Source organism: Delphinapterus leucas, chromosome 7, assembly GCF_059928025.1.
Source record: "Delphinapterus leucas isolate spDelLeu-1000000601 "Yukka" chromosome 7, BTC_Dleu_Yukka2, whole genome shotgun sequence".
Lineage (NCBI taxonomy): Eukaryota > Metazoa > Chordata > Mammalia > Artiodactyla > Monodontidae > Delphinapterus > Delphinapterus leucas.
Window position 1 is genome coordinate 6,776,011 of NC_143135.1, and position 20,646 is coordinate 6,796,656.

At 46.0% G+C, this 20,646-nt stretch overlaps 1 protein-coding gene across 1 annotated transcript; it reads left to right on the top strand.

Moving 5' to 3' along the window:
- The first annotated feature begins 102 nt into the window (after positions 1-102).
- On the top strand, positions 103-13,327 carry LOC111183740 (uncharacterized). The gene has a single exon (XM_089914512.1). It carries the CDS (start codon positions 139-141, stop codon positions 1,099-1,101), a length of 963 nt encoding a protein of 320 aa, XP_089770638.1. The 5' UTR covers positions 103-138; the 3' UTR covers positions 1,102-13,327.
- Positions 13,328-20,646: the final 7,319 nt, after the last annotated feature.

Below are 20,646 nucleotides of genomic sequence, written 5' to 3' on the forward strand. Positions count from 1 at the left end.
ACCCTAGTCTCGCGCCCTACAGGCGGTGGGCGGGGCGGCAGGCCAGAGGGCTGGGTGGGAGGGTGGGGTGGGAGAGGGGAAGGGGGAGCCGGTTTTGGGAGGGGGCGGACTAGGGACGAGGACAAGGGCTAAGGGCTAATGTCTTTGGAGAAAGGGGTTCCGTTTGGACATCCGCTCTGGGACATGAGGGAGTGGCTGGGTAAGCCGCAAAGGGCGGCGAGGGGGCGCGACAGGGCCCGCGGCCAGGGCGCCCGAGGCCAGGCGCGGACCCGCGGGCGGTCGCAACTGGAGCCTGGAAGCAGAGGGCCGCAGACGATGCGAGAAAAATTGTGGATGCCCTGGAACGGGCTCATTGTGATCGGGAAGAGAATGGAGCTCCTGGGTAGAAACACGCAAAAGCCTAGGATGTGGGACCCGAAGCTTGAGTCTGAGGACTGGAGACTGGAAGATGTGGAAAAGGCAGTCTTGAGAGGAAAGTCAGGCCGGAGTCAGGAAAGGATGGATGTGAAACGAGTGCGCAGTGTAGCAAGTGCAGTACAGGCTTCCGCGGGTTTGCGGAAAGACAACTCCAAGGAGGTGTGGGGAAAGCAAGAAGTCAGACACGAAATAGGGGCTGAATCTGAGAATGCAGGGACTACAGCGGGGTCTAGGGGGGGACCTGGGTTTAAAGAGAGGTTCAAGTTTACTGGAGTGGGAACCAGTGGAGAGGACTCGAGATCCAGAGGATACGAACTAGGGCAGAATGCGGAGGAGCTGAGGTCAAGTGGAGAGAAGCTGAGGTCAGGTGGAGAGAAGCTGAGGTCGAGTGGAGAGAAGCTGAGGTTGAGTGGAGAGAAGCTGGTGTTCAGCGGGGAAAGGCGGGGATCCAGGGGAGAGAAGCTGGGGACTAGTGGAGAGAAATTGGAGGGTTCAAGAATGGGGAGCATAAATGAAGAGAAAATTGAAAGAGTGAAAGTTACTGGTGATGAAAGATTGATAGAAATTACTGATGCTGAGATGGACATTCCTTTTGAAAAGGTAGAGGAGAACAATGAAGAGATTGAGGAAGGGGTGGGGGTTGAGGAGGATGTCTTGGATGAAGTGAATTATAATACTGATTAATCCATTTCTATGGAAGAGAGATTATAGACAAAGGTACCAGTGAATGAGGCAGATGAAGGATTTAAGGTAAAGAAGGAAAGAGAAGCAGATAGGGGAAGTATTGCAAGTCAGAGAGGAGAAATTAGAGACAAGCAGAACGTTACTGACCCTGAAGGGGTAAATATGAGAGGGAAAGGAGAGCATCTTTGCCTAAGAGAAGAGAGAGTGGGAATGAAGAGCTCCTGGGGATGAAGGCGGAGACCAGGACCAAAGGAAGTGAAGAAGAGTGATAAAGAAGGAAATGGAACATTTTGAGAAGAAAGAGAAGATTCGTTAATGTGTTGATAGGTAGAGGAAGAGTGGACATTGGTTTCTTGGAAAAGAACTGTGACTGAGGAGCTTATAGAGAAATGTTTGAGAAATGGATTTAGGATAGGCTAGAAGGATTTAGCTTAACACATGATTGGGTTTATGAGATGTAGGAGAATGCATAGTGAGAAAAATGGAAAGGTACAGCAGGGTAAGGATAGGTCATGGAGGTTGTGGACAGAGATGCAGGCTGGAGTGCAGTTTCTGAGAGAGGATCCTAAAGAATAATGAAGGGCTCCAAAGTGACAAAGGCAAGAGCAGAGATAAGAAAAAAAAGAAGTGAAGAAAAAAAGTAAGAAGCCAAATCCCATAATAGTGATTATGTTTGTTGGATTTTAAAGTTATTTCCTTTACTATTTCTGTACCCTCCTCTCCCATGTAGCCAATTTTACAGTTTAATGGGACAGGCCTCTCGCAGGGCCCTGTATATCTGGACTGAGCCCAGCCTCCCTGATCTTCCCTCTAACTAGCCCCCAAATTGTATCCAGAATAATTGCTGGGCTCCACTATTTTTTTTTATATATACAATTTTATTTATTTATTTATTTTTTTGGCTGCCTTGGGTCTTCGTTGCTGCACGCGGGCTTTCTCTAGTTACAGCGAGTGGAGGCTACTGTTCGATGCGGTGCATGGGTTTCTCATTGCAGTGGCTTCTCTTGTTGCAGAGCACGGGCTCTAGGCTCGTGAGCTTCAGTAGTTGTGGCATGCAGGCTCAGTAGTTGCGGCTTATGGACTCTAGAGCTCAGGCTCAGTAGCTGTGGCGCATGGGCTTGGTTGCTCCACAGCATGTGGGATCTTCCTGGGCCAGGGATTGAACCCATGTCCCCTGCATTGACAGGCAGATTCTTGACCACTATGCCACCAGGGAATTCCCGGGCTCTACCATTTTTTAAAAAATATTTATTTATTTATTTATTTGACTGCATCGGGTCTTAGTTGTGGCATGCAGGGATCTTCGTTGCAGCACGTGGGCTCTCTAGTTATGGTACGCAGACTCTAGAGCATGCGGGCTCAGTAGTTGAGGCATGTGGGCTTAGTTGACCTGCGGCATGTAGGATCTTAGTTCCCCGACCAGGGATCAAACCCGCTTCCGGGTTTATTAACCACTGGACCACCAGGGAAGTCCCTGGGCTCCACCTTTTTAATCACTTCACCATGATCACCATTTCCACAACTTCCCCTTACCTCCACATCAAATTTGAATTTGAAGTGGTCTCAATTATTTTGTATTATTATTATTATTTCCATCTTTGACTTTTAATGATGCATCTAATCACATGGACTTTTCCCCTTGTGTCTGTCTCCTTTGGGGCTTTCTTTGATGTATTCCACATGTCATCCACCATCCATCGTCACCCCAGGGAAGAGAGAAGATTCTCTGAGTATCTAGTGTCAAGGCATCAATATCAAGACTCTTGGGTAGGGATCTAAGAGGTGGCAAAAAACAGTCAGGGATACTTAGGATGAAAGGAATACGTCACCCTTTCTCCTCCACATACTTTTTAAAGTCTATACAATTTCTAAGGCGTAGAAACTTCATCATATCATAAGTCTCATAACACAAATTTATAATAGCCTCATGTTTTTTAATTGTTAAGTTTTCTACACACCCCTACCTAATTTTCCCATCTCCAAAAGTGCTGTTAAACTCTATGCCATAATTTTGTTCGTATAGTCAAATCTAACAGATAATCTATCAATTCCTTTTTTTTTTTTTTCCTGGAAATTTCCTTCTTGGAGTCCTTTGTCCTCTGGGTCTGGTGTAGGGTGGCTCGTTCTAGGCTTGTTCCAGAGCTGCTTTCCTGAGCTTCTTAACACTTCTCTCTGTTTTTCTGTGTTGGTTCTCCTACTGCATGGATCTTAGATCTTCTTCCCCTTTTTTGTTTTACAGCCTCATTTTGGTCAACCACATCATCTAATAGCTTCCAAAGAAAGTAACCACGGGAGGTAAACTTTGTAACACCTTATCTATCTGAAAATATTGACTCTTCTCTCATATTAGACTGATAGTTTAACTGGGTGTGCGATTCTAGGTTGGCAATGTTTTTCCCTTAGAATTTCACAGGCACGCTCTTCTAACTTCCAAGTGCTGCTGTTTAAAAGTACAGTTTTGTTCTTCTTTTTTAAACTCTATGGATGTGATCTGTTTTCCTTTCATATGTAAATTACCTGTTTTCTACCACGCCACGGCCCAACCTGCACTCTCACCCCATGTTCTGTGATTTTCAGGGTGTGGGAGCCTGCATTATACTCATTTTTTTTTCTACTTATGTCACCCTCTTTTTCTTCTACTCTCTGGATAGAAAATGTTATTAACTTTGTCTTATCCTTTCTATTGGATTTTTAATTTTAACTCTCTTGTTCACTGATTGCTTCTTATTTTACATATAGCATTTCTGTTTTTGTTTCATGTACATGTGCTCTTAGCTCTCTGAGGAATTTTCCTGGTTTTAAGTTTTCTTCTGGTTTTCACATTGTTTGCTCTGAATTCCCTTCGACCCTTTCTGGTGTGTGAGTGTGTGTGTGTGTGTGTGTGTGTGTGTGTGTGTTGTTGGAGGTTTTCCTCAAATGTTTGATATTTGTCTATTAATATTTAAGAACAGGACGCTGAGCAGAGCTAATTGGAAACTCTAGGTGCACAGATGGGGCTTGTTAATTGATGCGCTTCATTCTAAGGTGACTGGAGAAGTGGGTTTTTTAGTGGGTACCCTCAAATGTCAGAATCTGTAGATCACATTGCAGGAACTCTTCAGTTTCTCCAGAGAAGGTTCTCCAGTCTCCTGTCTGGGGATTATTTGCATGGCCACCACTGCTGAGGTTCTGGCAGCAGGGCAAGGGGGATAGGGTTTTGGATCCAACATTCAGCGCGCCTATTCTCACCCAGTCCTTTTGTTTTCAGCTCAGTGCTCACCACTACCTTCAGCTGTACCTGGTGTCCCTGAGTCAGTGTTTTGAAGACTCAATTTCTCCAAAGAATAAACCCTCTGATACCCCGCAAGGGGTCATTGCCAGGCTAAAAAGGCCTGGAGAGGGGATTTGTGAGTTTAACTGATTTATATACAGACTTCTAATCAATTTCCCTGTTTTCAGCTCCATGACTTTCTCCTTCCACCTGAAGTATCTGGTCCCTTCAGGTCCTGAACTTTTGGGGGGACAAGTAGAGTGAACTGTTACTCTTTTGGTTTGTCTTCTCCTCTTTAAGTCCCAGCTTCCCACACTCTGCTAAGTTAGTTCCCCCTCCATCTCCAAAATTTTGTTGACCTCTCTGATCCACTGTTGTCTGCTCTCCTGCTCCTTTTGTCTTTGTGGTTTTATACCATATCTATTCCTTTATTTTCATCTTGGTGGGGTTTGGAGATAAACATATATATTTGTTCAATCTGCCATGTTTGACAAAAGTTCTCCTCCGTTACCTTTTCATTGTTCTTAATCAAATTCTCAAAGAGTAACTGTTATTTTCATCTTGTGGTACGCAGGCCTCTCACTCTTGTGGCTTCTCCCGTTGCGGAGTACAGGCTCCGGACGTGCAGGCTCAGCGGCCGTGGCTCACGGGCCCAGCCACTCCACGGCATGTGGGATCTTCCCGGACCGGGGCACGAACCCGTGTCCCCTGCATCGGCAGGCGGACTCTCAACCACTGTGCCACCAGGGAAGCCCTCTTCTTCTTTTTCTTAAGACTCCACATATAAGCATTATCATATGAAATTTGTCTTTCTCTGTCTGGCTTACTTCACTTAGTATGATAATCTCTAGGTCCATCCATGTTGCTGTAAATGGCATTATTTCATTCTTTTTTATGGCCGAGAATATTCCATTACACACACACACACACACACACACACACACATATACACATACATACATACACATACCACATCTTCTTTATCCATTTATTTGTCAATGGACATTTAGGTTCCATGTCTTGGCTATTGTAAATAGTGTTGCAATGAACATTGGGGTGCATGTGTATTTTTGAATTATAGTTTTCTTCAGATATATGCCCAGGAGTGGGATTGCAGAATCATATGGTAACTCTATTTTCAGTTTTTTAAGAAACCTCCATACTGTTCTCTATAGTGGTTGTTCCAATTTGCATTCCCACCAGCAGTGTATGAGGGTTCCTTTTTCTCCACATCCTCTCCAGCATTTATTATTTGTAGGCTTTTTGATGATGGCCTTGCTATTTTCTTTATGAATTTTCCTGTGTGCAAGTGGCTAACACGATGAACAAATAAATTGTATTATTGTACTGCTACTGCAGTGTACAACAAACTGTTCCATATCAGTTATTGTAAATATGCTATAATTTCTCATATCTTAAAACAAAACAAAACAAAACCTTTTCTGGCCGCATGTTCCCCTCTAGTTACTGTCCCATTTTTCTTCCTCCCTGTGCTAGGCACAGAAGTGACCCCAAAAGATATATTCCTTTCCTAATCCCAGTAACCTGTGAATATTACCCCTGTGGCAGAAGAGTGAATGTTACTTTATATGGTAAAAGATGTGATTAAGTTAAAGACCTTGAGAGAAGGAGCTTATTCTGGATAATCTGGGTGAGCCCAATATGCCAGCACAGGTGTCCTTATAAGGAGTGGGACAGAAGGAGATCAGACACACACAGAAGAGGAGGAGGCAGTGTGACCCCAGAGGCAGAGACCGGAGTGATGCAGCCACAAGTCAAGAAATGTTAATAGCCACGAGAGGTTGGAAAGCACACAATAGGTTCTTCCCTAGAGCCTCTGCAGGGAGTGTGGCCTCTCCCAATACCTTGATTTGGGCCTCTAGAACTGTGAGAGAATAAATTTCTGTCCTTTTAAGCCACCGAGTTTGTGGTAATCTGTTACAGCAGCTCTAGGAAATTAATACACTCCCTTCACAGCTAAATTCCTCCAAAAAGTTATCTATGCTTACTTCTCCTCCATTCCTTTTTATCCAGTTTTACATATATCTATATGTATATATACATATATATTTTTTTGGCTGCGTTGGGTCTTTGTTGCTGCTCACGGGCTTTTCTCCAGTTGTGGCGAGCCGGGGCAACCCTTCGTTGCAGTGCATGGGCTTATCACTGCGGTGGCTTCTCTTGTTTCGGAGCACGGGCTCTAGGCGTGTGGGCTTCAGTTGTTGTGGCATGTGGGCTCAGTAGTTGTGGCTCGCGGGCTGTAGAACACAGGCTCAGTAGTTGTGGTGCATGGGCTTAGTTGCTTCGTGGAATGTGGAATCTTGCCGGACCAGGGCTTGAACCCGTGTCCCCTGCATCGGCAGGCGGATTCTTAACCACTGCGCCACCAGGGAAGACCTATCCAATTTTTTATATTGGACATTTTAATATATACAGAAACGTTGAAAGATTCGAGCAATAGACAATTAAATATTCTCTTCTAGATTCAGCAGTTGATAACAGTTTGCCCTATTTGCTTTATCTCTATATATTTCAGCATATATCTCCTAAGAATAGAGACATTCTCCTACATACCCATAATACCTAAGCAAATTAAAAATTTTTTTAATTTAATGAATTAAAAATTAAAAATAGGGCTCTCCTGGTGGTGCAGTGGTTGAGAATCCGCCTGCCGATGCAGGGGACGCGGGTTCGTGCCCCGGTCCGGGAGGATCCCACATGCTGCGGAGCGGCTAGGCCCGTGAGCCATGGCCGCTGAGCCTGCGCGTCCGGAGCCTGTGCTCCGCAATGGGAGAGGCCACAACAGTGAGAGGCCGGTGTACCGCAAAAAAAAAAAAAAAAAAAAAAAATTAAGAATAATTCCCTAATATCATCTAATATTCAATCTATATTCAAATGTCCTTCCTTGTCCCCAAAATATGTTTTATAAAATTTTTCCTGTGGTCCAGGATCCAGTCAAGGCTCACATGTTGAATGTGATTGTTAACTCTTTAATCTACATTAATCTCCCACTTGTTTTTAACAACTTTGACTTTTTAACGAATTCTGACCTGTATTCTTATAGATGGCCAACATTCTGGATTTATCTGATTGCGTCTAGATGATGTCATTTAGCTGGATGTTCTATCTGCTATAGTTCTTGTATACCCCAAAATTGGGGCTTTTGGCCCAGTTTCTTTCTCTGGAGCATTCATCTGAATCGGAGTTTCGCTTCTGTGGTTGTTTACTATCTATCTCTCCCCACTAGAATGTAAGCTCCATGAAGGAATGACGTATGTCTGTTGGGTTACTTGTTCTAGTCCACTGTGTAACCAACACATCACAGGCACTCAGCATGTATTTGTGGTATGAATCAGTCCTTCACATTCAGTGACTTTACCTGTCTCAATACTATTTAACATCTATTGAGAAGTTACTGTAATAATTTATGCTGTTCCTTAGAATATCTCAGACTTTCTGAAGGCTCAAATGCCTGAAAATGTCTTATTCCACACTTGCCTAGGCTCGTCTAGGTAAAGAATTTCCTTCAGCAGTTCGAAGGCATGCCCCTTCGTTATCTCCCTTCAAGTATGGCCATCAAGCATCCAGATCTATTTTATGCTTGAGCCACTGTACACAACCAGGTGTTCAGTGTACGTGGGCTGTTTTCTTCTCCTTGGCTCCATTATTTCTGCTTATTTATCGCTCAGAAGTTTATAGCTTGCTCTTTCTTCCATTCTCTAGGAGCTCTGATCTCATAGTTAAGACAATAAAGTAGAGATATTGGGTGTGGGCAGAGTTGCAAAGATAAGCTGCAGAGGCTCAAGCCTATTAGTAGGATCTTTTTAACAAATGAGGATTGCTAACATTTACTGACTTCTTATAATAATCAGAATCATCTCATAGGCACCATGCTGAGCACTTTACATGTTCTCTATCATCTATTCCTTCCAACAACTCTCTGAGATAAAACTATCACTCTGTCAGCTCTACCAACTAGAAACTTCCCCGGGCCAGGCCCTGAGCCTAGGCAGCCTGACCCCAGACCCGCATGGGAAACCACTCTGCTGAACTGCCTCTGTTCTTACTAGCCAAACCCCACAACCTGTTCTCCTAGGCTGCCAAAGCGAGGTCTGCCATCCTGCTTGGGGGGCGGGGAGTGAGGCCGTGGAGCCACCCTTCCATTCCTTGAGTGAATGTTTGTTGTTTTTGTTTTGTTTTGTTTTTTGCTTTGTTTTGTTTTTTAAATTTTGTTTTTGGCTGCCCGCAAGGCGTGCAGGATCTTAGTTCCCAGACTAGGGATGGAGCCCTCACCCCCTGCAGTGGAAGTGCGGAGTCTTAACCACTGGACCAGCAGGGAAGTCCCAGTGAATGCTTGTTGAATGAGCGCTTCAGAGACAAGTTTTTACGAACATAAATGCCAAAAAAAATGATGTTTATTTTCTTTCCCAGGTCTCTGCCTTCCCAAGACCATCCACTGCTGGCCTCCTCTGGTGATTATCTGAGTACCGAGAAATTGTTGCCTTTCTCATAAGAAGCCTGCACAGGCACCAGGTCAAGACGAGCAGTTTTCGGTTGTGTGGGTCTGTCTCTCAGATTGCGCCTCGCTGTGTATAAATTGTGAGCCAAATAATCAGACTTGTTCTTTGGCTGGATTACATTTTCTCCTGGAATATCAGATGCATTCCACCAAGACCACAGGAAGAAAAAGTGAAGATCAAGAAGCTGTGACGCCACTTTGTAAGCACAGATATTTTCAATCATCTGGGTAGTTACAACTTTACATTCTATATAAAATATCCTTTTTTACTAAGCTTAACCGAAATGCACACATCACAGGCAATTGAGAGTTCCTGAGTGAGTTTATGTATCTTTATTATTGTTTCTTTGCATATTCCCAAAGATCCCTGTTTCTAACAACAGGTTGTATTAAAAGTGACATCATTGTTTGGCTTTTGTTCAAATGCCCTCTTGGTCCCATTAACTCATTCAGCCAGCACTGAAAACTCACCATCTGCTAGTAGGGAATGCAGCAAATATAAGGGACCAGGTTCTTGCCCTTGGCCTCCTGTCTATCTCACGTTGAGACAGATGTCTCAGTAAGCCAGTTACCACACATTGTGTGATGGGCTTGAAGGGACATAGGTACTAAGTGTGGTGGGAAACGCAGAGGAGGGAGGGCCTGACTCTGGGGGCTGGTTAGGGGGCTGATCAGAGAAGGCTTCATGGTGGAGATGACCATTTAAGGCTGGACTTCAAAGGGTGAGAAGGGGCTGACGTTGGGTGAGAAGAAGAGAAACAAACATTCTAAGCAGAAAGAATAGTGTTGCTGATGTATGATGACTAGGAGCCGTGTGGCTCATTCTGGAAAAGACGAGAAAAGTAGTTTGGTGTGGCCGGAGCAGAGAGAGGATTATAGAGACTGGTAGGATGTGAGCTGGGGGAGAGCCTGGGGACAACCTTGAATGCAGGACTAAGGAAGTTGGCCTTTGTTCTGCAGGTGACAGGGAGAATAACGCCAGCAGATCTTTGCTTTAAGTAATTTGCTGAGCCAAGAGATCGAATCAGCTGGGCGCAGTATGAGGGTGGGTCAAAGTGGGACACTAAGTATCTCCCCGGCACAGAGTCCCCTGCTCAGTAAAGCAGGAGGTATGTTCATTAGATCGATGTAAGGAACAGTTCAGGGTTGAGGGGACGAGGCTATGAACTACGGCACAGAAAGTAGGGATGAAAACAAGAGGATAGACTGGAGAGGGTTTTAGGAGACGTATTTAACAGGATTTGCTGATTAATTGTGAATGACAGTGAGGAGGGAGGCACCAAGCTTACAGCTAATCGTGGCTGATATCTATCACCAAATGCTTACTTTGCAGTTAGGTGCTTTGCCTGCAGGATCTCCTTTACTCCCATAATCGCCATATGAGCGGGGTTGTGCTATTATCTGCATTTTATACATGAGGAAGTTGGAGCCTGGACTGGTCAATCAAAGTGACTAGGCAGGTACGTCACTTTGAACCTAAGGATTTGAACCCAAGGGAGGAACGTGAAGCAACCAACCAGGGAGCAGTTAATGAGTGGCAGATTCGGGCTGGAACCCACTGGAACCACCTACTACTCCCCAGATTCAGGAACAGGCTGCCCAAGCACCATATCAAGCCACAGACGTGTAGTGTTTGGAGAGTATATTCTTAAAGCAGTTTTTAGAACGAACTGCTAATGTTTAAAACCCTAGAGTTCATATTAAAACCTGGGTTTCTGGTTTTTCTTGAAAAGTAAGAAGATCTGGCCACCCTGGGCCCATACGGCAACCCTTACTGCCTGTCTGCATTCCTGTGCTCTGCAGTAGGCCAGAGCCTGTCTGCCTGCCTGGGGTCCCTGCCCACCTTTGCAGGTGCCCGAGTTTGCTGGTCCAGTTTGATGCCAAGCTGTGCTTGTGCATTTGATCTCGTGTCAAGCTGAGGCCTCCATTGATGACCAAATACTCTTTTTGAATGTTAGGGAATATAATATAAAAACAGTAATGTGTTTTGCTTTGTTTGTTTTGTCTTTCATGCTGTGGGAATTGAGAAAAACTAAATACCCACCCATGCTTGTGTGCCCACAGGGAGGAGGGTTACCTACAGGCAGTGTAGGCTAAAGGTGAATGGTCTGGTTCCTGAAACCAGCACCCATTAAAATGAAATACAATCATCCCATGGAAAATGGCCAAAGTAGTGGCAGCTATACAAATCATGCCGTGATTATTTTGTTTAATTTGTTTTGTAATTAATAATTTGCTTGAATTTTGAGCTGTGTACTTTGGACGTATTATAAGGAAGCTTCTAGAGAAAATGCGTGTGTGTGTGTGTGTGTGTGTATCGTAGCTTACATAGCTTGGAATTCTCTGCAGAAATTCAATTTCAGAACATTTTTAAAAGGTTTTACGACTTTACTAAAAGTTGAAAACATGTTTCCATACCATTAAGTTAGAACTGGCAAACAGGTATCTGTCCATGTTAAATATTTTGTTCCATTTAAGACACAACAAGGCCCATGGCAGCAGTCAGTTTGGACAAATGATAGATTTTTATGCTTGTGTGAGTTTGTTTGCAATTTGAAAACTGCACTTAGAGACACAGGTTCAAACAGGTGCAAGGAACAGAGCTGACACCAGAGCTTCAGGGGTTTGGCCGCTAATCGGTGTGAGCCCAGACAGTTTTCCGCCATGCCTGGCTGACTGATTCAGAGGCTGAAGAAAGGCAGCTGCTGCTGCTGTGCACGAATCTCTCAGAGGCCACTGGGTACCATTCTGGGATGGCCACTGGGTCTCAGAGGTTCATTGTCCACCTCACAAGGGTCACCCATCCTGTCAGACCACCCTGACCCAACTGTCAAGAGGCCAGCCCTGCAAGCTTTCCCTGAGAGCCTGAATTAATTGTACAGTGTTGGCATTGCAGATCAATTTGGTCTCAGGAGCCATTTCTACCCTGATTACTCAAGGCTTGCGAGGCCGTACCCTGGTGCTCCTTGGACTCTGACCCCTGCCTAGCACGTTCTCCTTCCTCCTTCCTCTCCTCCTCAGAGACTCCCCGGTGTACACTCCCAGGGTGGGTCCCGGACGCGTGTTGTGGTCAGTTCTTCCATTCTCGGCTGTATTGCCCAGAATCCACCATGTTTTATTGATATCGTATAGACAAGTGCCCATACTAGGTGGTTGGCACTGTGCTGAGCCAGAGATACAACAGACAGGTGCCCCACCCTTGGAGACAAGAGGAGCACGAAGGGGCTCTTCCTGAACAACGTAGCACTTTGTCGTAGTGCTCTAACAACTGTTTTTTTTTTAACCTTTCTCTATTTATTTATTTATTTTTAACATCTTTATTGGAATATAATTGTGTTACAATGTTGTGTTAGTTTCTGCTGTATAACAAAGTGAATCAGCTATATGTATACATATATCCCCATATCCCCTCCCTCTTGTGTCTCCCTCCCACCCTCCCTATCCCACCCCTCTAGTTGGTCACAAAGCACCGAGCTGATCCCCCCATGCAAGGCAGCTGCTTCCCACTATAACCACTGGTATTGTATCGCAGTCACATTACAGTTTCATTTTTGTGGTGTGGCTTAAAAAGCCTAGGCTCCCCAAAAGAGCCAGCCGGGTTCATGGTAAAATTCTACTCCTTATTCATTCTTTAACAGATATTTATCAAGCACCTATTGTTTGCCAGGCACTATTCCAGAAGTCACGATTGTAACAGAGAACAAAACTGACAGATATCCCTGTTCTGTTGCTTACGCTACTGTAAGCAGGAGACAGAAAAATCGTGTCAATATGTAATATGAGCTAAGAATTTTGAAGAAAAGCCAAGCAGAGTAAGGGAGAGAGAATGACAAGAGTGGGGTGTTTGGGCTGCTCTTTTAGATAAGGTGGTTGGGGAAGGCCTTTCTGATGGGGTGACTCTCCAAGTGGGGCCCAGATGGAGGTGAGAGAGAAGTAGGAAGTCCTTTTTGGAGGAAGTCCTTTTTGGAGGAAGTCCTTTTCAGGCAGGAGGACTCGCGGACAGCGCCTCCCAGTGGCGAGTGCGTCTGGCCTGTCAGAGGAACAGAAGTCACTGCCGGGACCTCTGCACTTCTCGGTTTCCTCCTCTGCAAGTCCATGGGCTTGTCGTGAGGAACAGATGAAATCACTTATGTGGAAACATTTACGTAAACCATCAGGCACTGTATCAAAGTTATTCTCTTTATATTGACTTATCAAGTAGAATGTCTAAATCATCATGGATCGTAATTATTATATTACGATTCTGCCCTATCATTTTCTTTATTGAGGTGAAATTCATATAACGTATACTTAACCATGTTAAAGTGTACGATCCAGTGACATTTAGTGCCTCCACACTGGTGCAACGACTACCTCTCTTCAGTTCCAAAATTTTGTCATCACCCTGCCTTTTCATTTTTAATATTAGTTTATGTTACCACTCTTGAAAAAGGACTTTTTTCCTCATATCTGACTGCCCTTCCTGGTGGCCTTCACCAACTCTTATGATTCATCTATGTGTTTATTCAGCAGATTGTGTATCAGGCATCTGCTGTGCAGTAGGTAGGTAGGTAGGTACTGGGGTTACAGAGGACACACAGGTCCCTGCATTTAGAGGACTCATAATCCGCTGGGGGATTTAGACAATGAACATAAGTTATCAGAAAATTGATTTAAATTATGATATAAATGCTTATCAGAAAAAATGCTTTGAAAATTATGTTTAAAACATTTGTGAAGTTATTAAAGCTACCAGAAGTGAGATGCCACTAGCTATTAGAGCTTAGAATAACATGACTATATTGTTTTTATCATCGTGCCTCTGGTTCAGAGACACTGGAGTGAAAGATCACCTCAGGAAAGGGACCTGGATGATGTCAGGGTAGAGAGCGAGCAGGCAGGCAAAGGTAGAAAACGGTGGTACTTCATTCATTTCCTCCTGATAACAACCCTTTCAAGGACAGATACTGTTACCATGACTCCCATTTTATAGATGTGGAAACTGAGACTTAGAAGGTTCTGCCTTGCCTAATGCCAACAGGCGGCCCTTATAGCCAATGTTTCCCTTCAGCCATCTGTCCGGCAAAATGGAAAAGCATTTTGTCCAATAGAGGGCAGTCGCACACCTGGTTGGAAGAAGACGTGGAGGCACGCACCGGGTTGGTCGGCATCCACCCAGCCCAGATGGCGTGCTCCCAGCCTTCCAGGGGAGGTGCTGCTAGGCTGGCCTCGGAGTCATTTCGCCAGACCTCCCCGGGTCCTGCCCTCCTGCCCACTCCCCTCCCACCCTCCCACCGAGACGCCTGACCCAGCAAGCTCTCAGCACCCTCGGGCCTTTTCATGCACACTGATGTGTGCATCTGTGTTTTCCTAGATGATTGTTTCTTAATCATGCTGTGGAATAACAAATCAGGGCTAGTAACCCAAGTGACCTCAAGTGATGAGCTAGTGATCACCGAAACATTGGTAGAGCCCCCCGGGCAGGAGTCCAGAAAATGCTAGTGTGATCCTCAGGGCCACGTGGTGCAGCGGAGCCACCGTGGTGCCACTGCAGCACGTCCATCATGTAGGCACAATCTTGGGGTTTCTTTAGGCGGGATGACCTGGCAGCATTTCCACCCCACCCACAGCTAGTTTCGCTTTCCTAATGTTGTTAAAAAGTACCTTCTAACTGAAGTAAGGTGGTTGAACAGGTTCCAACATTTTACCTAGCCTTTTTATGTGATCATTGAAGATTTCTTCCTTCTAGTGGGTCTCTTTTCTCTTCTGTCTGGAAGATGGCCAGGACTGTCGTCTTTGGCATTTGTCCAAAGTCCAGGTTCTAATAGCTTTTGGACTGTGGTTTAATTTTAACCATAAAACCTTCTTTTGGAAGAATTACTTTTTAATCTGGAAAGAGCCAGTCCGATAGAGAGTAGAAACACCTCCTGCTGGGAATCAGTAGGCAAAGTTATGTTCATGTACTGCTGACATATCTCTTTTGAAAGGCGAGGGTGGGGGGACAGGCGCTGATTTGATGGGAAAAAATAAAAATGAAAATTGTGGATAGGTCAGTTTGGAGTACTGTTTGAACGTACTCCAAGAGAGTGGGCAGCGGGAGAGAACTGAGGGGCGAAACGATTGAGAGATTCCTGGGTCCACCTACTAAGTTGAGTGCAGCAGTGAGAGGTTTCTTCGCACTGTGCTGTGGGCAGCCATGTGGCACCAGCTTTCTGGGACAATCTCAGCTTCTGAGACAGAAGACACTGGCCTTTTGCCAGGCCATGCGTCAGACTGCCACCAATTCTCAGTTCTGAAAATGTGGTCATTGGAGAGGCCTGTTAGCAGTGTGACAGATGTTATCTCCTCAGGAATGACCTTACCCAGGCTGTGAAGCCCCAAGTCCCTGCACTCGTCGGGGTATGCTGAATTCCTCCTCTTCCCTAAAACTGCAAGTCTTTTGGTAATAATTACCTGCATTTGTAGGACCTGAAATAATTTCTGATACAGCAAGACAGAAATTGGTTATCTACCTTTTTTTCAGTTTAGGTGGCCAACTTCTTCTTTCTTGATTAAAAAAAGAAAAATCAAAGATGAAAAGAAAATGGAACATGCAATGGAGACCAATTCTAGAAAAAAAAAGATTTGTGCCAGTCCCAGCTGTGGCACACAAATCTGGGAAGACTTACCCTATTTGCAGAAACAGTCTTCACTTTACCAGAGATTCATGCTTAGACTTATTTAAATATGAAACTTTTCTGGAGCATGTAAGTAGGAGGGAGAACAGAAAAACCAGAGGCTAACTATCAAAAGTTGTTATCAGTGGAAGGTGAGTCTTATATGAAAACACAGGGTCTGATTACCCAGTGAGGCGGTAAGGGCTGAGACCTCCATTTAGAAAAATCTGACCTGTGCAGACTTCAGGGCAGGTGCCTAAAGCCAGGTATGGCCATGCTGGCCTGATCGGTCCCACAGGAGCTCCTCAAAGCAGAGACTGTGCCTTTCACAGCTCCTTGCTGCTGTGGTTCCTCATTCAGAGCACTCAGTGACTGTCAGATCAACGTGTTTTTCGGTTAGATTTGATGCGTGTAAGGAGAACAGTACATCCACTCGTGACCTAATCTGGCGCAGAATCAGAAGCCAGTGCTTCTCACTCCTCTTGCCTCCGAAAGTGGACTGAACAAGAAGAGAGAAAGCAAAAGTTTCACGTGCCTGGAGGGAAACAGATGCTACAGAGATGAATTTAAAAAGAAAGCAAGCAAGCTGAGTTAATCTGGGAGTTTGATCGTCACTAAGAATGCGTTTCTGTTTCATCATTCAGTTTCTAGCTCAACCTTCCAGCTCAGACCCGTGCAGCAGCATCTCTGGAAGCTCCTTCATTCTCAGGCCTTCTCCTTGCCCCCTGGGCACAGTTCCTCACTCGCACCGGGGCTGCTACCTCCCAGGACACCCCTCAGGACCCTTCCTGAGTCCACCTACGAACCTGCCAAAGGCAGAGAGATTGGGGCGGCACTCTCGGGTGATGCTAGGCTTCCCAAAGGGTGCTGTCACCCCTAGAAAGGATTTCTGCTTGGTGATGTCTCCGAGGAGTCCAGGGAGGTAACCGGTTGTGCACTGATTCAGTTGGGAGGGAGATAGCACAGCTTTTAGATGGCTCTCTGTTCGAGCTAAATCAGCCTGGGGAAGGGCAGGTCTGTGTCTCCAGCTGGTTTGGTAGTGGGAGAGTGGCATCAGGAACTTTTGCACCAAGAATCCTTAGGATGTTACGAGGTTTCTCCACAGTTCCCTTATCTTAAAGTTTTTACCATTCATCCAGTGTGCACAGGATTGGGGCATCTCTTTTGTCTTGGTTATATCCTCAGAAGCACAGGAAAACTCATGAGAATGACAGAGTCTGGAAAACAAAAGTGCACAGAGGAGGCTCAGGCTGTTGGGGCAGATGCCAGAAGCTCTGGGATTCTTGAGGGTGGCTGTGGACAAAAAGTCCACCTTGGGGTGTAAGGAAAACAATTCTGCATTATTGGCCACTGAGCAATTCCCTCTAAATAATCTTAGGAAAGAATGGAGGGACTTCCCTGGTGGTGCAGTGGTTAAGAATCCGCCTTCCAATGCAGGGGACGTGGGTTCAATTCCTGGTTGGGGAACTAAGATCCCACATGCCACAGGACAACTAAGCCCGCGTGCTGCAACTACTGAGCCTGCGCACTCTGGAGCCTGCACGACACAACTAGAGAGAAGCCCGTGGGCCGCAGTGAAAGATCCCGCGTGCCGCAACTAAGACACAATGCAGCCAATAAATAAATAAATAAATAAATAAATAAATAAAAAGAAAGGAATGGAACCAAGGGCGTAAATCGGAGTATATGTAGTGGCCCTGGTTATGAGATTGTCTATCTGTTTAGTTAACAGATTATTCCATGGTGAGGGCAGCAAGGTCATGTGTAGCCCTGAATATTAGCAATGCTGTCCTGGGGCTCTGAAAAAAGAGGTGACAAAGTATTCAGCTACAGGCTTGCTCTGTCTTCGTGTCCAGGCCGGCATGCACCAGACAGAGAGTAAAATATTGAAGTGGCGCCCCAAGTGTTAATTCTGCAGAGCAAGCCACCTGGAGCGGGAGAACACCTTTAGATCCAGCCAGGGCAGCGAGGCCCCAGATGAATGACATCACGCACGTGTGCCTCCCTCACAGGGAGCCCTGTGGCTGTTTTGGGCTTGGAGTCATATGTGAGACAATACTGCTGACAGCATTGTTTCCTGCCTTAGACTCACCCTGTCAGCAGGACACCATTGACATTATTTGTTTGCCAAATTGTAGCACACTATGTACAATGTCTTTTAAGTTCAATTAAATTAATGTTTAGAAATACTGTAGATAGAAAAGGCTAGAAAAGCACTGTAGTAAACAATGATTACTGAGATTAGAGTGCTTGGAACTTGAGCATTAGAGAACCTTGCGGATTTGTAGGAGTTACCCAGGATGAGTACCTGTCTCTTGTAAGAAGCATGTAAGTTCCTAAAGGATATCGGTGCTGATTGAAGTATTTTAGGTAGCTCGGGGCAGACTAAGGAGGGAAGGAAAGAGATAAAACATCAGAAAACATCTCTGAATACCAAGAATTATTACCTCCCTCTGCAAAAACACTGGGGGCTGAATTGTTTGTGTCAGTTACCCTGGAAAAGAAGATACTGAGGAAGAAATCCTCGGCACAGACTCTGGAGGCATTGTTCAGGGACGAGAACCCCAGAGCAGCCTCTTTGATTTCAGAGGTGAAATAGCTGAACCCCAGACCTCACTGTAAGATGTGAAGAGTCACTCCAAATTCATAAGCTCATTAAACTCGTGTGTTTGACTGTCTACACGTCCTGCTTTAGAGAAAACACACAGAATGCTTCCAGCCACACCTTCTTAACCACTTGGCTGACAGTTCTTTCTTCTAATTACTCTAGTGAGCATCCCTGTTATTTATAAAGTTTGGGGAAGGGGGGTTGGGGGGTGTGGGGATTTGTGCTTTGGTACCGTTTCCAGCACAGAGGGGTCAAAGTCAGCCCATCTTTTTGTTTGTTTGTTTGTTTTTGTTTTTGTTTTGTTTTGTGGTACGCGGGCCTCTCACTGTTGTGGCCTCTCCCGTTGCGGAGCACAGGCTCCGGACGCGCAGGCTCAGCGGCCATGGCTCACGGGCCCAGCCGCTCCGCGGCATGTGGGATCTTCCCGGACTGGGGCACAAACCCGTGTCCCTTGCATCGGCAGGTGGACTCTCAACCACTGCGCCACCCGGGAAGCCGCAGCCTATCTTTTAAAGTCAGCCTGAACTGGCAGATTACCAGAGAGGACCCCTGCCTCCCTCCCTCCCTCCCTCCCTCCCTTTCTCTCTCTCACAAACACACACACACACACACACACACACACACATCCACGCATGTCCTCAGCTATCTGTCTGATTTGCTGGAAACATGGGGCTGGGGTCAGGGTTTTTTAATTCATTTGTACTTCTTCACTGAGTTCCCAGGTGACTAGTGGCTGGTTCACCCCAAAGCTCCCCCTCCCCATTCACTTTAAAAATATATATATATATATATTTATTTATTTATTTATTTTGGCTGTGCCAGGTCTTAGTTGTGGCATGCAGACTCTTTTTGTTTTTTTTTTGGTTGCGTTTGGTCTTTGTTGCTGCACGCGGGCTTTCTCTAGTTGCGGCGAGCGGGGGCTACTCTTCGTTGCAGTGCATGGGCTTCTCATTGCGGTGGCTTCTCTTGTTGCACAGCACGGGCTCTAGGCCTGCGGGCTTCAGTAGTTGTGGCTCGCAGGCTCAGTAGTTGTGGTTTACTGGCTCTAGAGCGCAGGCTCAGTAGTTGTGGCGCACAGGCTTAGCTGCTCTGTGGCATGTGATATCTTCCCGGACCAGGGCTCGAACCCGTGTCCCATGCATGGGCAGGCGGATTCTTAACCACTGCACTACGAGGGAAGCCGCGACATGCAGACTATTAGTTGTGGCATGCACGCGGGATCTTAGTTCCCTGACCAGGGATCAAACCCGGGTCCCCTGCATTGGGAGTGTGGAGCCTTAGCCACTGCACCACCAGGGAAGTCCCCCCAACGATTCACTTTTGTTTCGATGAAATGAGAAGGCTTATTCTTCCATTTCTCTTTCCCTTCTTTCTTTCCTTTCTTGGATGTTGGTCAGATCAATGAGACCGTTGTCATAAAGTACTTGGAAGTATTTCAAGAAGAGCATGACCTGACTCTCTGTTACACTTGGGTCAGTTCACCAATCTCCAGTCTAGGGCTTCCGTCAGCAGCCCCAGAGGTGGTGCCTGAGAGCAAGGAGGACATGCTGTGGACATAGCACCCCATGGTACTGTGGGTCAGTGTTGCTCATTCCTGACCTCGGCGTCGACAGTCTCATCCCTGGAAGTGGGATAAATGGTAGTTTGGCCCCTTGTGTCCCCTCATCATGCGAGCCCTCCGCCATCTCTGGCGTGACTTGCCAGGCTGCACAGTTCCCTGTTCCAGGAACTAATAAGAGGTAGAGTGAAAAGATTGTTTCCTCGGATGCACTTTTACAAGATGTTTCCAAAGATGGGGTGGCAGAGAAATAGTGAGCCCCGCTCCCTTGTGCGTGGAGGTGTCACAATTCTGGCAGGAGGTCACAGGGACGCCCCACCTTCCTGGGGGCTCTCACTCAGCACAGCCAGTTAGACAGCCAGGGACCGGGCAACATCAAGGTAACCACAGGCCTTTGTAAGCGAGATACTGTTTTCCCTTCCAGGCTGGCGACACTGTGACCTGCTGCAGCAGGAGCGTGGCTGAAGGGCAGCTGAAGGGCAGCTGTGCTGGGCAGGTGGCCCTCCCCATGCCAGCGCTCCCTGGGTCACGTCTCCACTAAGCCTGTGCGGTCTGTCACTGTCAGGCTTCTCCTGAACCACCTTCCCTCGTTGGTGGTGAAGGAGTTGCGTGCCTTATGAGAAGAATATTAGATCTGTGTCCCCAGAGGAGGAATCACTGAGCCCATGAGGGTTATTCACCCTCAGGAGAACCTCAAGGACAAAGGAATTTTCTAGAGACAAAAAGGGGGGGTGGTTGCAGAAGTAAGCCCAGAGTCCAGTGGGAGCTCATTAAATCCTTGCTGAGAGGAGCCTGGCAGCTGCTTGACGAGAGACAGAGCAGAGGCTGAGAGAGATCGCGGAGATGGAGCATGACAGGAGAAGTTTAATGATGCTAATTAATTAGACTCACTAAAAGGGAATAGAACATTCATTGGGTTGCCAAAAAGTGCTCTTAGCAGACAAAATTTGCAAAGTCCTGCACTGGGGATTGACA

Coding starts and splice junctions, on each gene's coding strand:
- LOC111183740 (XM_089914512.1), top strand. CDS start 139: ATGTCTTTGGAGAAAGGGGTTCCGTTTGGACATCCGCTCTGGGACATG.